The sequence below is a fragment of the Rissa tridactyla genome, chromosome 2, assembly GCF_028500815.1.
Source record: "Rissa tridactyla isolate bRisTri1 chromosome 2, bRisTri1.patW.cur.20221130, whole genome shotgun sequence".
NCBI lineage: Eukaryota > Metazoa > Chordata > Aves > Charadriiformes > Laridae > Rissa > Rissa tridactyla.
Genome location: NC_071467.1, coordinates 70,312,489 through 70,332,226, shown reverse-complemented (window position 1 = coordinate 70,332,226; position 19,738 = coordinate 70,312,489). Strand labels below are relative to the sequence as shown.

Genomic DNA, 19,738 nt, shown 5'->3' with positions numbered 1-19,738 from the left:
GACACGTGAGATTGCTAGCATAACTAAGAACAAAATTTATGACTACATCTTTCAGTAACTGCTTTAAATGAGACTTTCGAGTTTCCATTGGGTGGCGATGCATTGGTTATGACTCATAAACAAGCTCTTATGGAAACCTTTCAGCTCATTTGCCACGATGTACTGAGAAAGATCAGCTGAGTTGCCAGAGCAGGAAACACAACCCTACTGGAGAACTTTAGCTTCTGCCTGTAGATTGCTGAGACTGCTTTTACACATCCGACAGGACAGCTTCCTAGAGCAGCTAACCAAGGAGCCCCCGAGAAGAGAAGCCACGCTTGATTTGGCCCTGAGTTGTGCACAAGACCTGCTTTGTTTTCCTGTCAAAAAGCTACGAGAGCGATGGTTGCCTATTCAAATCCATCATCATCACAGGAACAACAAAAGCCGGGAAATCCATGACCCTTTTCGCTTGATTTCAAAATGGGAAATGAAAAAACAGTGTTTAAAAAAAAAAAAAAAAAACAAAAAAAAAAAACAGGGAGCAACTAAATAACCAACACACTTTTGAGGTGGTAGAGAAACTTCTTAAAGAGGGAATCTTTGAGGCTCAGACCAAATTCACACTTCCCATTATAAAACCTTTAGTAAGACCAAAGACAGACAGCATACCTAAGCAGGATAAGGAAGACTGCTCTCAGTTTTTCAAACTTATTTTTCAGCTTTCTTTTTTGTTCAGAGCATGAGAGACTACAAGTTCCAGGGCAGAACAAGAAACATAGTCTGAGTAAAAGGCTAAGAAAAAAGACAAAACCTAACAGAAGTCAACTTTATTTTGGAGATCTTAGCACTATTCTAGAGTAGGAAGACAATTAGACATTCTCCCATATTTGTTACAAAAAATTAAGAAATAGGATTATTTCATTTCTCAGGGTACAGACATCCCAACTAACGAGCTAAACAAATGTTTTCCAAACCTGTTTTGGAAATCCAACTTTTTAATCAACTGGTTTGGTGTACAGAAAACTGCATTCTTAGGTAAGCATCTTTTAGAAAATATTGAAGAAGTCTTTTAATGATGGATTTGTTAATACCAGTGCCAAGATGGGAAGAATCTGCACTTCTCCATCACAATTGCAATGCTCTCCAGACCCCTCACCGGCTTCATTGCCCTTCTCTGGACACGCTCCAGCGCCTCAATGGCTTTTTTGTAGTGAGGGGCCCAAAACTGAACATGGTATTCAAGATGGGACCTCACCAGTGCCAAGTACAGGGGGACGTTCACTTCCCGAGTCCTACTCACCACCCTGTTCCTGATACAGGCCAGGATGCTATACGCTACACTTGAGTGGGATTGCGTGCAAAACAGCAGCTCCGACAGGAGACAATGCAGGAAAACTCGCATGCTCTCCTAGGCAGAGGTGCATTCAGGTCTCACCAGGCAGGGAAAGGAGAAAAGCTCCCCCGGTCTTGGCGTGTGCTGGACTTCCTGGTTACAGGGATTGCTACTAGTGCTGCCTCTGTTGGCTCTGCGCTGTGGAACCCCAGCTCCTGGAACCCACGGGGCAGCCTCCTGCTCTCAGGACGCACCTGGTTCTGGCTAGGAGCAAAGGCAGGAGCTGCAGCACCCAGGGAACTCAGGTTTCCAGCTAAAGACAGCAGGTCAGACGGGCTTCCTGAAGATCCTCCGTCAACCTCCTCTTGAGGCATTTAGGTTGCATGTAGGCAGAGGGGTGAGCATGGGTCATGGCACACATTATGTTTTCAGTTCCTCCTTCTCCAGGTGCAGAGCCTGGCTGGGGAGTGCCCGCTCCCCTGGGCACAGGTACCCGAGGTTCCTGCTCACAGAAGTCCTGGAAACATGAACCAGAGAGGCTGGTGCTTGGGTCTTGCCCCACTACAGAGCCATGATATAGCCAGGGGATCCTGGGCATAGATGTATCCTCAGGTCCCTGAATCTCATTATGGCTCCACCAACTTGTAGACATAGAGCTAAAAAATTTCGTAGTCTCCACTGCAATTACAGTTTAGATTTTATCTTGCACTGAATGAGACACCTTTTCTATTTAGAAAGTTATTGCCTGCAGAAATGCTGGTGATGTTCTGGTGAAGATCTCGTGTTAAGTCTCAGCCTGCCATGACGTAGTTGTCTTGCTGCACATTACAGACAGTGCAGAAAGGCCAGTTCCGTCCATCTCGTATTTGATTTGGCAGAGACCATCCTGCCACTCTCCATTAGTATAAAGTATTGCAGTACCCCACCTGGAGTACTGCATCCAGCTCTGAAGCCCCCAACATAAGGAGGACACGGATCTGTTGGAGTGGGTCCAGCAGAGGGCCACAAAGATGATCATAGGGCTGGAGCATCTCTCCTATGAGGACAGGCTGAGAGTTGGGGTTGTTCAGCCTGGAGAAGAGAAGGCTCCAGGGAGACCTTATAGCCCCTTCCAGTACTGGAAGGGGGCCTACAGGAAAGCTGGAGAGGGACTTTTTACAAGGGCGTGTAGTGATAGGATGAGGGGTAACGGCTTCAAACTGAAAGAGGGTAGATTTAGACTGGGTATCAGGAAGAAATTTTTTACTGTGGGGGTGATGAGACACTGGAACAGGTTGCCCAGGGAAGCTGTGGATGCCCCATCCCTGGAAGTGTTCAAGGCCAGGCTGGATGGGGCTTTGAGCAGCCTGGTCTAGTGGGAGGTGTCCCTGCCCACAGCAGGGGGGCTGGAACTAGATGATCTTTAAGGTCCCTTCCAACCTAGACCCTTCTGTGATTCTATGATTGCTCCCATACAGTCAGTGGGAAAAATACTACCAATTTTAAAATTTATTCTTACGCTTGCCACGTTTTTTTCCAGGGCTCAACAAAGAATGTTACGAAAGTACTGCAGTAAATTATTTTTGGTACAGGAAAACTTTGAACATAACACCCGATGTCACCGAGAGTGGCACGTTACAGTGGTGGCTCATTTTGTGCTTAGCAACTTGCTGGGCCATCGTCTATCTCTGCACCATCAGAGGAATTGAAACCACAGGAAAGGTACGGAAAGGATAGAGAAGTGCATTAACCCCCACTTCGGGTCTTGCTCTCCAGATACTGAGTTTCACCACCAAGGAACGCCTTCTCCGTTTACCACACTAGCACCATTTCAGTGTGCTCCTCGTCCAACAAAGCTATAAGAGCGGTACAGGTGGCTCAAAATGACACTTCTCTCCTTTTCCATTGCAAATGCTTCTGCCCTACCAGTCTCCCCTCACGCAGTTTTAAGAACAATTTTGTTACAAATACGTTCTGCAAAAGCACATTCTGCTTCTTTTAAAGATGGCAATGTTCATCCGTAGCTGTCTTATCTAATATCATTAGGATTGTATGTTGCAATAACTTAAATAGGATTTATCAATATTATTGCCAGTAACCGTCTGTCTGTCTTCTTATTTTAGGCAATTTATGTAACAGCAATATTTCCTTACCTGGTCCTAACTATATTCCTTATTCAAGGACTCACTCTACCAGGAGCCACTGACGGTCTGGCTTACCTCTTCACCCCCAATGTGAGTATTGCTGCTATAGTCAGAAATATTATTTTTCCTTTTGCTCCCCCTCAGATCTCACACTGTATATTCATTTTCCAGCAATTACTGATCTAGCTCCCTATCCAAGAGCTCTGCTAAGATCTTTTTTCTGAGATGAAGTGATTTAGTATTTTAATATGCTTTAGCAAGAAAAGAAGCAGCAAAGTATTTAACAGTTCAGTAATAAGCATACCAGAAAATATTAGGAAATCGAGTATAAGTATGTTATGCATGCCTCGGTCTTGAATGTGTAAGTGAAACTGAGGCACTTCACGAACAGAATCATCTCTCTTTTACATGCGATAAAGATGGGATTTCCCTGTCAACGCTACAAAATTTACACAACTTCAATCTTTTAAGAACTCATAAGAAAAATGACTGAAGGACTTACACTGCAAAGCGATTTTTTTTTTTTTTTTTTTAAGGTCGAAAGTAATTTTCTCCTACCCCTGTTTCTCCATAGCTGAAGTTCCCCCCCACCCCCGTAGCCGTCTCTAAGACATACCTACTGGAGAATACTCTTTTCCCATTTTTTCTTATCTTCTCTAAGAGACAGGAGTCCCACATCCCTCCATATGCTGGCCATTTCAGAAGGACCTGTCTTACACTAGCCTTAGCGGCCTTCCCAAATGCAAACTCAAACTGTCCCATGAAGTGGTTGCTATCAACCATAGGCTCCTCACAGCTCTGCCTTCGTGCTATAAAGCTCTGTAAAGCCAGGAGTGCAGAGGAGGAAATGCAGCACTCGCTGACAGATGGTCTCAGAGCATCCTCTGCCTCCATAGCCCCAGCAGTGCTTCCCACCACAGGAGCACCAGGTATTTCCCTTTCCCTTCCTACAACAGGAACATAAGCCAAGAAGCCCAGAAATATGCTATGTGCCAAGCCTGGAAAGGGACAACAGCAAGAGCAAGCTCAGCTGAGACACCTCTTTTATCTCTCCCCCTGCAACCCCAGTGGCCTGGACACCCATTGAATGCTGTCAGAGCTCAAAAGGGACAACCTTGGTCTTTACAGGAGATCAGGATGTGCACTTGCATTTTTGTAGGGCCCAGACAGGACAATAAATGCAACGCAATGTCTAAACGAAGAAAGCACATCAGACAACACAAGCAGAACAGGGCTCGGCCTGTTGTCATTTGGTCTCAGCCGGGCTGTTGGGTTTTTCTGGAAGAGCTCAGGCATCTTCAGGACTTATGATCATTGCACAGTGAACTTAATGCAAAAAACTAGATATGCGTGTATTCACAAAGCCTGGAGGTATTGCAGTGCTGAGGGGGAGCGGATCATCGTAAAAGAAGAGCCAGATGGTTTTGCAGACTGGCGCCAGAAGTCAGAATGAAAATCCAGCTGCAATCAACCTGCAGTTAATGATTAGTCGGTTTGAGGACGCAGATCCTGGGGACATCCTTGAAGAGTCATCTGAAGATGGTTTTGGTGGTGAAACTCTGCTCTTGTCTACAAACATGGAAAAGCTGATGCAACAGCCTGGTAAGTGATATCTGCTATGGGTGTTGCTACTGCATATAAAGTTACAGTGTAAGGCAGAGAGATGGCTTTGTTAAACTAACATGCCAACTGCTACGGAGGATTTTGGCACTTCAAGGACTTCAAAAAGACAGTAAGCATACAACCGCAACATTTCCTTTCTCCCCTCTTCCCCTTAGCCCACAACTGCAGTACCAGTATTGCCTTTTTCTGTTAGCCTGTTTAATGAGAAACTATTCCCACCACCGGCATCGGTAAATACATGCGTTTTTCTTGTTACACTTCTCCACAGGGGATGTGCCAAAGTGAGTTGTACAGGGCGGTTGCTGGTTTGGGGGGTTTCTTTTGGCAAAGATTTACCTGGCCCACCCAGACCACATTAGCTTACAAAACTGTAAAGCATATTTCTTAAGTGTGTGATGTTTTCTTCTTTTCCTGTCTTTTTGCAGGAAGCTTGTAAAGCTTTAGCAAAATAAAGTATGAGTTAGCTCACCTACTGCCTGTTTCAGCTTGCTTTAAATAAAAAAAAAAGACCAACATTCTTGACATTTTCCACTCATTGGAGGCAATAATTTCCAACTTTTTTCCAGCTTTGCAGTGCAGCAGAAGTTGTAGTTTCTCTGTAATAGCTGCCACATGCACTCTCTGGTGACTCTTACATCTCACTGTTGTTTTTGAAAATCTGTGAACGAAAATAATACCTAGTGCTAAAAGTCACATCTTACCCAGTTTCAACGTCATAATCACCCAACTGAATTAATTTTTTTTTCCAAACCACCATTGTTTAAGCTCATTCACTTTCCAAGTTTGTATTTTAGTTCTCATTAATAAATATCACAAATAATAACTGCATGCATATGGATTTTAAATGCGGCAGGCTGTTTCATGCAGAAATACATACCTGGCTTTTTGCCATTTGACACGCTTTCACACCTTAAATTCTAGAAAAAATAATGAATACTTCTTTTCCTTGACTTTCAGACATGGAGAAGCCTGACGATTTACTCACTCTCTCTAAATCCCTGGCTACCTGGAAAGCGAAGCTGACAAGAAAACAAAAAGATACTGAAGTTACACTCACAGGCATTTGAGGGGAAAGCAGAAGTTGCACAAAGATGAAGCAACACAGGAGCTGGAACAGAGAATTTTGGAAAGGTTCTTGGATTAAAAAAAAAATAATCAGAAGTAGCAGAAAAGGGATCCCATCAGGCATCAGCAATGGTCTCTACGCATTTCAGCTTCTGTGGACATCTGTGTCAGCTAAGGAGCACGAATGCCTCCGCCTCCAGCCTCTCTCACATCTGAAAAAGCTTCAGGGACTTTAAATATTTGGGGATTCTCTGGCAATGAACACTTCCAGGAACTTGGTTGGGCAACTGATGCCCAGTGTTCTGCAGCTATTTAACAAGCAGTGGGAATGGCCAAGAAAAACAAAAAGGCAGCACAGGCACTAGATCCTCTATCACAGGGGCAATCTGTAATTTTTTCCTCTATTCTGCAGTTTAGTTTTACACCTGATTGATAGATTCCTGTGAATGGACACTTAAAACTCCTTTCCTTCCTAGGGTCTGTCCCTATTGTTTCCGGTATTAAGGAGAGTGAAAGCATTACCTTAATGAACTGCTGTCTTTAAGTACAGTATTACTTGATGGCCACTTGTTTATGAGAAAAACAGTAGCTGTTTTTACACCAAAATTACACATCACAGGGATCCCAGTATTTTTCGACTCTGTTTTAAGACAGTTTCTCTCTGTGTTTCATGTGTTCCAAGTATCCAAACATCTCACCACCCAGGGAGGAAGGAATTATGCTTCCTTTCCTCATTACTTCCACGTTCATTCATTAACGTTCTGGTTGTGTATCTTCACCTGCATGTTTCTAGCTTCAGTAAATTTTTTCTCCTGGAGACACACTTAAGAAACCTGTGTGCCATATTACTGAAAACATAAAATAACATTTAGATTCATAATTAGCTTTAGACCAGATAATCATAGAATCATATAATTGTCTAGGTTGGAAAAAACCTTTCAGATCATCTAGTCCAACCATCAACCTAACACTGACAAAACCATCAATAAAGCATACTGGCATTTCCTCTTGTCCTATCGCTTGTTACTTGGGAGAAGAGTCCAACCCCCAGCTCTCTACAGCCTCCTTTCAGGTAGTTGTAGAGAGCGGTAATGTCTCCCCTCAGCCTCCTTTTCTCCAGGCTAAACAACCCCAGCTCCCTCAGCGGCTCCTCATAAGGCTTGTTCTCCAGACCCCTCACCAGCTCCGTTGCCCTTCTCTGGAGACGCTCCAACGCCTCAATGTCAATAACGACATTGCCATGGCATGCTTGCCTGCCCACTATTTCTTCAAGTTTGGGGGTCAACTAGTATCTTTTAGAGTCAATAAATGCATTGCATCTAGCACCAAATGAAACTATCTCCAGGCTCATTTGCCAAAGTCCCCACTCAGAAAGCCGGACTCGTAACAGTCGCATCTATCAGCTCTGACAATTGACTTGGCAGCACTTTGTTAAACTGTGAAGGCCACGTAGCAATGCAAATGCCGAGCTTCTGCACTGCAATAGTGATCTAATTCTGCACCTGCACAAGGTCCTACCAGTGAGCGCTCTCGTACTGGAGGGTTTGCTTATGATCTTTCAAAATAAACCTCTAGAAAAGTTTGCCTAAGCTGAAGCATTTCAGCCCGTAAAGGTTACAGGTATCTGCTATGTTGTACAAAAGGTTGCACCAGTTCTGCTGTGGTCAAAGCACTGGCATCCTTGTGGAGCAAGCGTCTGCAGTAACGGCACTTGCCGCATCCATCCGCACTGAGGTGAACCTGTTATTCTCACTCTTCAAACTCGGGCCAGCTTCAGAGAAACCCAAAATGCTATTAAGCATCTTTTGGCATACCTAACTCTCCTGCCTACAAATGCTCCTAGAAGGATCGTTCCTACAAACGTTCCTAGTCACGCACTAGAATGAATAGCACAGGCAGGGAGACACGGCACAGAAACCGCACAATTCGCCCTGCGTGATGACTAGGATGCAGATTTGACTCTGACTGATGTAAAATGAAGTGAAATTACTCTACAGCCCTGGTATCACTTTGGTGCCAGCTGGGTTTTGAAACACTCATTCTTAACTAATACTGGTTTCTATTCCCCCAGCTTGATAACGGATCGCAAAGTAATTCACCTGGCAGGGTATGAATATAAAACATCACCTCTTAGTTTCTGCAGGAAACTAATATTTATTGAGCACATTTACATTTTGCGCATTACTTATGTTTTATCTTTTTCTTTTAGACTGATTTTAATGGTAAGATTCCTTCTTAGCGCACCTATTTAAAATTGCGCATTATTCTCTGTAATCCAGCAATCACTGACTTTTTAATTTAGCTTCCTCTATCATGTTGCCCTTACACAAAATTCAAAATTCACTCTTGTCAGTTTCTCCTTTTCCCTTATTTTTCCTATGTTGTCCTTTTATATTTTATTGTTGTTTTCACAGTACTTTGAATCTAAGATGGTTGTCTGCTTGAGCTTTTAGTCTTTTTTAATTTTTTTTTTTAAGTGAATTTGGAAAGCTATGGAATCACTTTGTGTCTTAAAACAATGAAGGTTCAGTATTAGTTTATAGCGTTTTAGGAAAATAATATTCTTAAACTGCAAGTTACCCAATATGCAGATTAACAAAAAAAAAATAAATTGAGGAAAAACGTAATGTGCTGTCCCTATTGTGTGCCTAATACCTACCATTTAGAAACACACATTTATCATCAGACAGAAGAGACGTACAATGAAACAAATTCTGTAATTACTACATACATTATGTCTCCAGAAGCACCTGCTTTACTTACATGTTTTGTACTAATTTCCATTTTCAGTGTATTTAGATGGCAACACAACTCACAATTTCGGAAGTGAAATAAAAGATGAGCTATGAGAACTGGAAGAGAAAAAGAAATTTTAATTTAAGCCTAATATACGCATTTATTCCTATTATTTCAGCTAAGCACTTTGAAAAATCCCCGTGTATGGCTTGATGCAGCTACCCAGATTTTCTTCTCTCTCTCTTTGGCTTTTGGAGGGCTTATTGCGTTCTCAAGCTACAATCCACCAAAGTAAGTAGAACTACAACCTTTATAAATTGGCTAAATTCTTGCTGCATTTTGTGCAATTTTCTGAAATTTTCAGAACTCTTTCCTTAGGGTATTTATCAAGGTTCTTAATTTTTTTAAAGATCTTAACAGCTGCTGTCTTTCTAAAAGGCCAAATAGGTTTTCTAATGTGAAGGGGGGGGGGTAAAAAAAATCTAAAGAATTAAAATGTTTGTAGAAATACCTGAGGTAATCACAGAAAAAATACTGCCTTTTTTTAGTCACTTCATTTGTTTGAATGCTATTTCTAGAAATGACTGTGAAAAGGACGCTGTGACAGTAGCAATTGTGAACAGCTTGACATCCCTCTACGCTTCCATCCCAGTCTTTTCTGTTTTGGGGTTTAAAGCAACCACAGGCTACTGGGACTGCTTGGACAGGTGAGAAACTTGTGTTTTCAGTGTTGTACTGTGGTTTCAACGTCTAAATAGGCTATGTGTCACTTGCAAAACACGCATTTAGAGAATTCATTTTTCCTAAAAAGGAAAAGCATCTGTATGGAGAAGTCTAATATAAAAATAGAAAGTATTATGGCACTGAGGCAAGAATGACCAGGGGCAGTGTTTGTAAGACACAAGACAAATTATAAAGCAATCCACTGCAAGTAGTGCATCAAGGATCACATCTCAATCTCAGACCAGCATTAGAAGTAGTTAGAAACCAACACCTTTTCCTATTCCACTAGATTCACTAAGTTATTAAATATAAGTGGTGGAAATGGTCTGGAGGCTTTGTATCTGAAAGAGAAGAGATTAAATAGTCTGAATATTTTCTCCTAAGTATTTTATATACAAGTCCTCATTTAATATTTCCCTTGAAATTGTAAATAACAGCACAAAAAGCAAACGCAACTTTCTATTAACATCTAAATACTTGGCATAGCGTTTCCAGCCACATCAGCTGCAAACATTTAAACTATTGATATGTTGGCTTCTCTGCCAGGAACATTATCAGTATCATCAATGAATTTGACCTTCCAGAAGAAAGCATCCTGCGACAGAACTATACAACATGGATTAGTTTCCTAAATTCATCACATCCAGAAAAAATTGCTGGGCTCAAACTGAAAAGCTGTGACTTTCAAGAATTTCTTGATCAGGTACCATAATTGCTTTCAACAAAGTAACCCTTAAACAAAATGTGTAGAAGGACTGGTATCTTTTTCTTACAAGTACTTGTACTTTACTCTACTTGTAATGGATATATTACACATAATCATGAAACAAAACAATTTTTCACAATTTGAAATAACAACACTGCTGTAGGACAGTCAGAACTCCATGCTGTCTGGTACAGCATGCAAAATTACCATTATTAGCACAAAACTAATCTTCAAAGATGCTCCTACCTGGAGCCTACCATGGGCATTAGATTCAGTCCTGCTTTGGTTTACAGGAATAAGCACAACAGAGGAAACATCTAACTGAAAGATTATAGAAAAAAGAATGCTGAATGGGAGTTTCCTAAAAACATATTTAGGAAAGTATCAAAAAAATCTATTAAAGTGTTCACTGTTTGCCTTCAATAACATATATGACCACCAGGAAGGCATCTCATCACTGTCTCCTCTTATCTTCCTTTCCCCATCTTTCTATTCCTTCTTGTCCTCTCCCTTTTCTTTTTCCTCCTTTCTGCACAGGATCTCACCAATATGTTTTTTTTTTCCCCCCAACCACCCTCCCCTCCCAGCCAAAACAGATCATGATCCTCCCCGTTTCGTTCTTTTCCAACTCTCCTAAAATGTTTCCCCTATCACTGAACACAGATGTCTCTTCCCTGTTTAATTCTCCAACCTCATTCCACTTGCTCCAGTGATCTCACCCAGTCCTGTTAACTCCGATTTACTACTCACCCACTTGTACTCCCTTGTTACAAGTCCTTACCACCTAATGAGAAAAGAATAGGGCTATGGATGGAGGAGAGAATAAGCAAGAAAGGAGCTTGAGAAAAAAAATACAGTAAAATCTTAGGACAAAAAGGTGGACACATTTGCGAGAGACAGAGTGTGTGCTAACGCACAATAGCCTTAACACACAATGATGGTGAAACAGGCTATTTTACTCATGCGATGGAGAAGTCCAAGGACAACATTCCAGCCCTTACAAGAGTCAGTTTCTGTTTTGTCTGGCTTCCTCCGATGGCACCCATTTCTGATTTACAGCTTAACATATTTTACGTCCAAATTAGAGCAATGTTAGCATTTTTCAATGCTTAGATTTAAATATCCTTGTCCTTGGGAGACTGAATACAAAGAAAATTGGCTGAAGTTGGGTTTTTGCCTGTTAGCCCTTTCTGCCTGGGTAATTATGGGGTTTTTTATGATCAACAATTCACTAACTCTCTTGCTGATAGAGTGGCAATCATGTCCTTAGTTACATCTTTTTCTCTCCAGCAGCTATTACGTCATAGATTACTTTTTTAAAAACATATTTAAGATGGCATTAGCAAAACAATTGCTATTTCAATTACAACTCTCAGATCTGCTTTACTCTGGACCCATCTCTCTGTACAAGCTAAAATTCTGCTCTATGATTGTCTACACATCTCTGATAGACCATTTAACATTAAAACCCCCCAAAACACTCCCCACTTTCTCAACTGCTGGCTGCCACAGAGCCCCACAGGCTGACCAGCACCCTTGGCTCCAGGGAAGGACAGAAGTGTGTTATAATTCTATGTGCATGAGAAACTACATTTACCCCACTATAATATGCATTTTTATCTGTTTGTGAATTCTGCAGAGCGTATCGGGGACTGGCTTGGCTTTCATCATTTTCACTCAAGCCATCATTCTAATGCCAGGCTCCCAGGCCTGGGCCATCCTGTTTTTCATAATGTTGTTCAGCTTGGGCCTTTCTTCTATGTTTGGGAACATCGAGGGAGTCTTCACTCCTCTTCTAGAGCTTCGAATTATATCTAAATCAATCCCCAAAGAGCTATTATCTGGTAAGGTATTTGCTTTGCTTTCTTTAAAGAAGGTGGCTTCTTCATAGATGCACAAACTACCAACCGCTTAATATATAACATAGAGAGATTAAGAATTTGTACTATTAACTTAGCTATCTCACAGTGTTAGTAAGGGCAGTGGATTGTGTTTGCAGAAGATAAGGTCATAGATGAGGTAGCAGTTATGGCAGCAGCTGTCAGATGACAGTATTTTATTGCCCTTGCCATTTTTTTTTTCTTCAGCTTGCAAGAACTGTTTCAGTCTGAGAAAGCTTGTTAAATTGCTATTCCTGGAGTCAAGTTCACTCAGAGCTGTTGCAGACATCAGGAAAAGCCTTGTCTTCACTTAAGCCTTTGGCACCTAAACGAGTCATTTTAAGGTAACCAGTGACATCAACTGGTCTGCCACCTGCGCACAAACTTACCACATTGTCACGACTGTAAGATAGGTCATTCACCCTTATTTCATTCGGATTCATGCTACTACAGATTATTTCACATTTTCTGTGAACACACCAGAGTAGAACACTAGCACTTGGAAACCGAGTCATGAATGCGTGTGATCCTGTTCTTGTACCAAACCCAGAATCTTTTCAACCAGAGACAGTTACTGAACCCAACCTGCTCCTCAAGAACCAGACTTGGTGAGAGTCTGAGCAATCCTACTGATCCTACTGTGAAATTGGCCTAGAAAAACTTCTGGCAGTTTGGAGTAATGGATTAAAACTTCTCCAATGTGCCCTTTTAAATTCTTCTGGGGAACATTGCTGTCATGCCTTTTTTAAAGTCTTCCTGGGGCATCTAAATTCTATCCTTTTCATTTTACAACTTTTTATGTAGTAGCAAATTTATTTACAACTTGATGAGGTAACCATATTATTTTGAAAGTGATTTTCCAATTGGTTTTCTGTTTGGTTTTTTTGGGGGTTTTTTTTTGTTTGTTTATTTGTTTTTAAAAAAAAGGCTGGAGCCAGTTCTACACAGCATTGAAGCAAAGGCCATCTCAAGAGTCAGAAGCAATTAGTAACACAACACAGGACATGCAAATTGATTTGCAGTACACGTCTGCATCCAGCAACGCTTTCCCTCCTTCCCACTTTTTCTCTCAATTACCCCAAACCTATATCTTGGCTAAAGGGGAACTGACTGTAAAGAAGCGTGGTGAAACCTAAATCATGCATGCTGGGACATAAGGGACATGCACATTTGTAGCTCTGGGCCCTCTGAGCCGAAATCCAGGGAGCCCTTAAGGCTTTTCAGGTGCCAGCTGCCTGTGCTTTGAGTCTATGACTGCATGGAAAAACGAGGGCACTTGAAACTCACTCCATCAGTCAAAAATTAACATAGGGCAAAAGCAGAGCACAGCGCAGGCTATCTGCTGGAAGTCCTAACAACTGAAGGATGCTCCAAGTCACATGAGCGCATTCCTCCTGCAGCGGAGTGGTGTCTTTTGTCCAACACACAGGGGAAAACCGAGTTTGGGAAGTGGTATTAGCTCCCCTAAGGAAAAAAACCAGCTTGTTGTAGCTCTGCAGAGGGAGAGAGAATAAAAATCATTAGAACAAGAACAAAAATAATTTAGAATAAAAATATACTTTAGTATATATTTATTATAAAATATAAGTTCAGTTCAGTACTCCAGTAACAAAGATATCTTTTTTTTTCTTCAGGTATAATATGTCTAATTTCCTTCCTCATTGCTCTGTGTTTTACGCTGGGTTCGGGGAGTTACTGGATTGACATTTTTGACCGCTATGCTGGCTCGTTGCCTCTTCTAGTCATCGCTTTCTTTGAAGTGATTGGGGTTGTGTATGTGTATAAAATTAAAAGGTATGTTGGAAACAGACGGAATTTTTTTCTCATAAGAGACAAATGCATTTTCCTCTCAATCCATGTATGTTACATACAGGTATACAATATTAACTTATTTCTGTAGCGCTTACCAGTTCTGTGAATGTAGTTACCATTCTTTGCTTCAAGTCTCCTATATTTGTAAGACAGGAGGGATAATCTCTGCATAGCACTTATGGAAGGGGGGGATCCTAAGTTTAAAGCTAGAAAGTCAACAGCCGTTGTAGTTCTTTGGCCAAGAGTAGTTACACCATCTTTCAAATATCCTCCTGTTACTGCCCTTTAGTTTTGTATAGTCTTGTGGTTTTTGTCTATCATTATTTTTGCTCCTCAAACTTCATAGTAAGCAATATGCGGTCACTGCCTCATGTTAAAAGTGGGGCCTGCATGCTGACAATCCTCGCAGTCACAGACACTAATTACATTCACTCCTTAGTTTAAAAGCTTTCCCACATCCTTTGTAATTGTAAATGCCAGAAACCTTATCTCATTTTGATTTAGAATAAACCTACCCTCTCTACTCAGCGCCCTTCCAGCCCAGAAATTTCTGCAATTCTCAATAAAGATTAATCTTTTTCCTCTCTATAATTTACTCAGTTACATGTTGGGACTTCACCTTTCCAACTCTTTCTCTGGCACTGGGATCATGAAGGTCCTGATTTTTTTGTGGATCAGTTTGTATACTGTAGAGGTAACGAACTCACATTTGTCCAGTGCTGCTGCATAACAAGGTGTTTCAGTATCATCCCATCTTAAGTCTTACCATAGGTTATGATTTTAAAAACAGGAAACCGAAAGAAAAAAAAAAATCTTCCTCAATTACACCTGAAGTCCCTGCATTACATTTTTTACATGCAGTGTTAAGATCCTTGGAGCATTTCCCATGTTGAATGGTGATAACTCCCAGCCTGTATCTTCATAAACAACTTCACACATCCCTCTCGCTGCCCTCAATCTTCCATGATGCAGAAGTAGCAGCAAAATCTGGTTTCATGTGCTACAACGGACTCTGGATTCCACAGCACCTGTATTTTATCTGTTATGCTAGTATACGTAGGCTTTTTCCTCTCTGTTACTACGAGACATGAGCGTAGCCAAATCACTTCTTCCTATAAAATTTCCCAAAAGCATTTTCTCAAGAAAATTTCTAGTATCTTCAGTTAGACTAACAGAATTGAAGACAAAGCCGGTATTTAACACACACACACAAAAATCACAATTCCGATTCCAGATTACAAAACTCTTTCCAACTTGATAGATACAGGTTACCATGTAACTCTCAAACCCAGAACCATGTATCTACTACCCATTCAATGTACAAAACTGTAAGAGATGTACGTAAAAGATCGGCTCCATGTCCAAACGACTGGCACTACTGACTGCAGAGCACGCTGCCTCAGGTTGCAATAATTTTGCTTCTGACCTGATTTGATTCATTTGGTGCTGGTTAATACCAACTTCTTCCCAACAAGCTATGTTTGTTCCCTTGGCAATTTTTCCTTTTTTAAAAATGTTTGAATAGCTCTACAGAACTGCTCTAGTATCCTCATCACTTATTTGTGCTTAGAAACCTTCGACTAGGTGCTCAGGTAACGTAAACTGACAATGTAAACTGATCATTCATTCCTGGTAGGGAACAATAAAGATCTACTTTATTGATATTATTATTTACTTAAGTCTATAGTAAGTTATCAAAGAAGGGTATGGAACAGAAGAGATTTAGGGAGCTGTACCATGTGTTTAAAACTTACAGAAGAATATGAAAAAAGTGAAACTGTTACCACTTGCAGCTGACATCATCATAAATATGCCTCCTCTTAAAAGGTTCAGTGAAGATGTGAAACAGATGACTGGACGAAAACTCAATCTCTACTGGCAGATCACATGGAGGTTTATTAGCCCTCTGCTCCTGCTAATTGTCTTCATGGCCTTTGTTATTCTTCAAATACAGAAGTCACCAAGCTACGCAGCCTGGAACCCTAAATATGTATGTTCCCAAATATTTCCAAAACTTCTAACAAAAGCAAGAGTTGTGTATTTTTCTCCCTTACCAGGTCCTTTAAAATCATTGCTATCTACTGCTTAGATAATGCAGCCTGAAGTGATGCAATGCTCAGAATGAGAAGGCTGCAGTATTGCATAGGGGTTACACATACTAAAATGCCCTTCTGTTAACAGACCCTCTTCTTGAGGAGTCCCACGTGCTCTGAATTTCTTATGAATGTGTGCATTGCAGAGAACTGTTGAAGTGAAACATCTCACAGGCACTTCGTACCTACAGGGGGCTCAGAGGCAGAACAAATGCATGAGCAGAGCTTCAGAGCTGCATTAAGAGACGTCAGGCATGAAAACATTTCTCAGCGAGAACCACCAATATCACTGGGGCCCTGATGTTTCTATGAACACGTACTTTTGACAGGCATACAGGGAGGGAGGCTGTGGTCTGAGAACAGTGCTGGCTAATTCAGCACCAAAAACGTGTCAACGCTGAGAACATTTGATCTGGATGTCACTGTTTCACGTCAGTTGCAGTTTCATGGATCGCTCTCAGAAACACCATGCGTAGGGGTTTGAAGATCGATCCTGGTCTTAAACTGCATGAGGATTACACAGCAGCAGTGTCTCCTCCAAATGCCGTGAAGTATCTATCACCCCAAGATAAAACTCATAGCCACAGGCTTGCAAAAACTGCATTATCATCATTCCCTTGAAATCTCTCATATAAGATTTCCCTATCTGGCAAAGAGCATGCTTGGTAACTGCTGAAACCAGGTAAGCTCTGAGTACTAACACAAATAATCAGAACTTAACCAAGAGAGCGTGAAAGTTTTGATAACTCTTTGGGCAACCCTTGCATTCCTAGGAATGTGTCACACTTCCAGATATAAATCTTTGAAACTGTAAAACATTTACAGCCATCTTTAGACCCATGAGAAGGGTACGCAGAGGACAGGGTCACTGAATCCTGTTGTAGAGCAAGAGTAAAACTTTTGCTACCCTTACTATAACAGCATAAGAAAATGCAAATGGAAATCACAGTGAAATGCAAGCGTACCTACCAATTATTTCTTTTGCTTGCTTTTTTATCTCCATAGGAAGGCTTCCCTATGAAAGAGGAGAAAGTTTATCCACCCTGGGTACTGGCCATCTGTGTGCTGTTAGCTATCCTTCCGTGTGTGTTTGTACCTCTGGTAGCGCTCCTCCAGCTGATCAAACGAATGCGAAGAAGCAAGGAGCCAAGCTTCGTACCACCAGAAGTGTTTTCATGTCAGGGGGCTAATGGCAACTTTTATCATCCAAAAGAATAAATGCCCACTGTACCTGTCTGGGAGTAAAAAGAAGACAGCCTTTGTTAGATGTGATTAGTTGCAGTGTGGTATCACCCAACCAACCTGGTTTATGCAGTTCCTATGCTTACAGCCAATTACTAGCACTCCAGAAACAGTGCTGCTACGTTTATTTTCAAACAATTTCACAATAGTTACGTTAACCTTGTCCTGTCCTGAATCCTACATACTGACCGAGTACCAGCCTCACCGTTTTAACCCTTTTCATGCATTACCAATTTCATGTCTCTCTCCAGACAGACTTTAAACTTGGAAAGCCTGCTAGTTACTACAAATGCACTGTCTTCACTTCTCTTCTAAAAAACCAGTCTGTTCCTAAGGATCAGCAATATAAAAATTAGAACACAGCAAGCACCTACAGTTTCATTCACTGACCCGCCCACCCCCCCCCCGCCCCGAGAGATGTAGAATGGAAGCTCTTGAAGAGTAAGGACTCCTCTTGTCCACCACACTCTGCTTTTTGTAATGCCCTACACACATTTAAATAGCAGTTATCTTGTGATTATTTCATATTCTCAAGCATTGCAAAGAGCAAAAATAAAGTATCAGCAGTTAAAAGAATGTACGTTAAGTAAATCTGAGTAACTAATTTTGCACAAATCTCTTACCTTAGCAGATTCCGCAATTTACTGTAGTGGAAAATACTGTTAAAGCAAACATCCCCAATTTTTTCACCTTAATTTCTTATATTGAACATGGTAACTGAATAATACCGCAATGAAAGGGCAGATGTATGGAAGCCTTCCAGTGAGTTGCAACCTTACATGACATGACAATTAAGTTAATCTTTACTTAAAAGCAGGTTTTCCTGTACTTGCCTGCAGATCCTGGCCACTCTGCAGTGATGGGAGATGAGGATTACTTTCGCCAAGATTCTTGAAAGTCTGAAAAAAATACAGGGAAAGTATGTGAGCATAAGGTATGGCAAAGCCTTTAGGCTGAATAATTAAGAGAATAAAGGAAAGGAGAGGAAGATTAAGGACAATGTAGGCAATTTCAGTATTTATCCTTGTGACTGGCTACGCACTAGTAGAGCTTCATAATGGGTAATGGGGATTTGGCCACACAGTGAAGAGGAATGAGACCAACTCAAACTCTGCAGAAGACAGTCAGTTACCTGAATCCTTGAAAGGGGCACAAGGGGAACTGCAAGCCTGGGAGGGAGGAAGGGATGATTTTTATCTTGCTGCTAAAAGAAAGAGCAGGGTAAAGAGAGAGAGATAACAATTTTTTCAAGATTTTTCTATTTTAGATTTAGTATGCCCCTCACACATTTGCTGCTGCAACCTCCTGTCCTGCAACTAGCCTGGACAGTAAGACTTTTCCTGGAGCACTGACGGTACTAGATACAGTGGTATCCAGTCTGTCACACGGGATCCACCAGAGGGTCAAGAGCACACCGTGCCTTTGCCTGCTGCACAGAAAAGCACGGGTAAGCTGTCTGCATGCACAGCAGTTGCCAGGCCAGAGCCTCCTGGCCCTTCCACTACGTGGGAGGAGCAGTATCACCTGCAAAGCAGTTAAATGCCTGGGCTCTGCGTGTTTTTATTTCCAAGAGCCATGGACTTGGCCAATGGTATGCATGAAGATGCCCAGCAATTCCCCGTGGGAGCCTGCCAACAGCCCCAGCTCTTCAAGTCAATAGAGGGGCAGGTACCCACCATGGAAACCCAGCTTCTGTTAGCTGAAACCTCACAAGTCACAAAGGTCCAAGCCAACTTCTTGATGTTCTGCAGCTGTGCACTGTAAAGGCTCTTGACAATGACACAGAAGATTTAAATTGCAACTCTGCCTGCTGCAAATTAAGTTTGAAACGTTATGAGTAAAAAAGGCTTCCACAAAGAATGAATAATCAAAAAAACCCCAATATAACTGCAATTTTGAGCATACATTTGTATAAAAGCTGCAAATACATAAATAAGAATTTTTAATTAACTCAAGTGTACACTCTATATTCATGTCTCTGACTACAAATAGCTAGATATTCATTAAAATCATATATATGCAGAGTATGTGAAGGAGGTTTAAGTATTTGGTCAGAGATCTGCTCTTAAAGAAAAACATAACCAACTAATACAGAGACAAGCTGAGAAAAGAATTAAACTACATACAGAAGACTTTCAAATCTACAGATCTATCTCAAGACACTGTCATGGCACTCACAGACTTCCTGACTTTTGAGCTGCCCCTTCCCATTCACCAGAAGGGAGACTTCATGAGTCATCGGACACACAGTTCAGCCTGGGATGGGACTCAGGGGGAAGACAATTTTCAGCTCCAGTAGCTACAACTCACAGCAGGGAAACGCGCTAGCTGAAGTTACTGTTTAGCCCAAGTAGGCATCCAGAAAATGTGCTGAGCAATTCTTGTAGGAACATCACTTTTCTGTTCTCAGTGTACTTCTG

The 19,738-nt window shown here is 41.5% G+C and overlaps 1 protein-coding gene across 3 annotated transcripts in view; it reads left to right on the top strand.

Moving 5' to 3' along the window:
• LOC128906137 (sodium-dependent neutral amino acid transporter B(0)AT3-like) overlaps nucleotides 1-17,991 on the top strand; it is a 29,787-nt gene extending 11,796 nt beyond the window's left edge. For 2 of the 3 annotated variants that reach the window (XM_054193010.1, XM_054193009.1), the window contains 9 exons: nucleotides 2,835-3,016; nucleotides 3,418-3,528; nucleotides 9,041-9,153; nucleotides 9,441-9,569; nucleotides 10,132-10,288; nucleotides 11,931-12,135; nucleotides 13,806-13,965; nucleotides 15,811-15,973; nucleotides 17,082-17,991. In XM_054193010.1, the coding sequence (XP_054048985.1) occupies nucleotides 2,835-3,016; nucleotides 3,418-3,528; nucleotides 9,041-9,153; nucleotides 9,441-9,569; nucleotides 10,132-10,288; nucleotides 11,931-12,135; nucleotides 13,806-13,965; nucleotides 15,811-15,973; nucleotides 17,082-17,294 (1,433 nt within the window). In that variant the 3' untranslated portion in view covers nucleotides 17,295-17,991. The remainder of the gene's footprint in view (nucleotides 1-2,834; nucleotides 3,017-3,417; nucleotides 3,529-9,040; nucleotides 9,154-9,440; nucleotides 9,570-10,131; nucleotides 10,289-11,930; nucleotides 12,136-13,805; nucleotides 13,966-15,810; nucleotides 15,974-17,081) is intronic. The other variant, XM_054193011.1, reaches the window with a different exon arrangement.
• The last annotated feature ends 1,747 nt before the right edge of the window (nucleotides 17,992-19,738 follow it).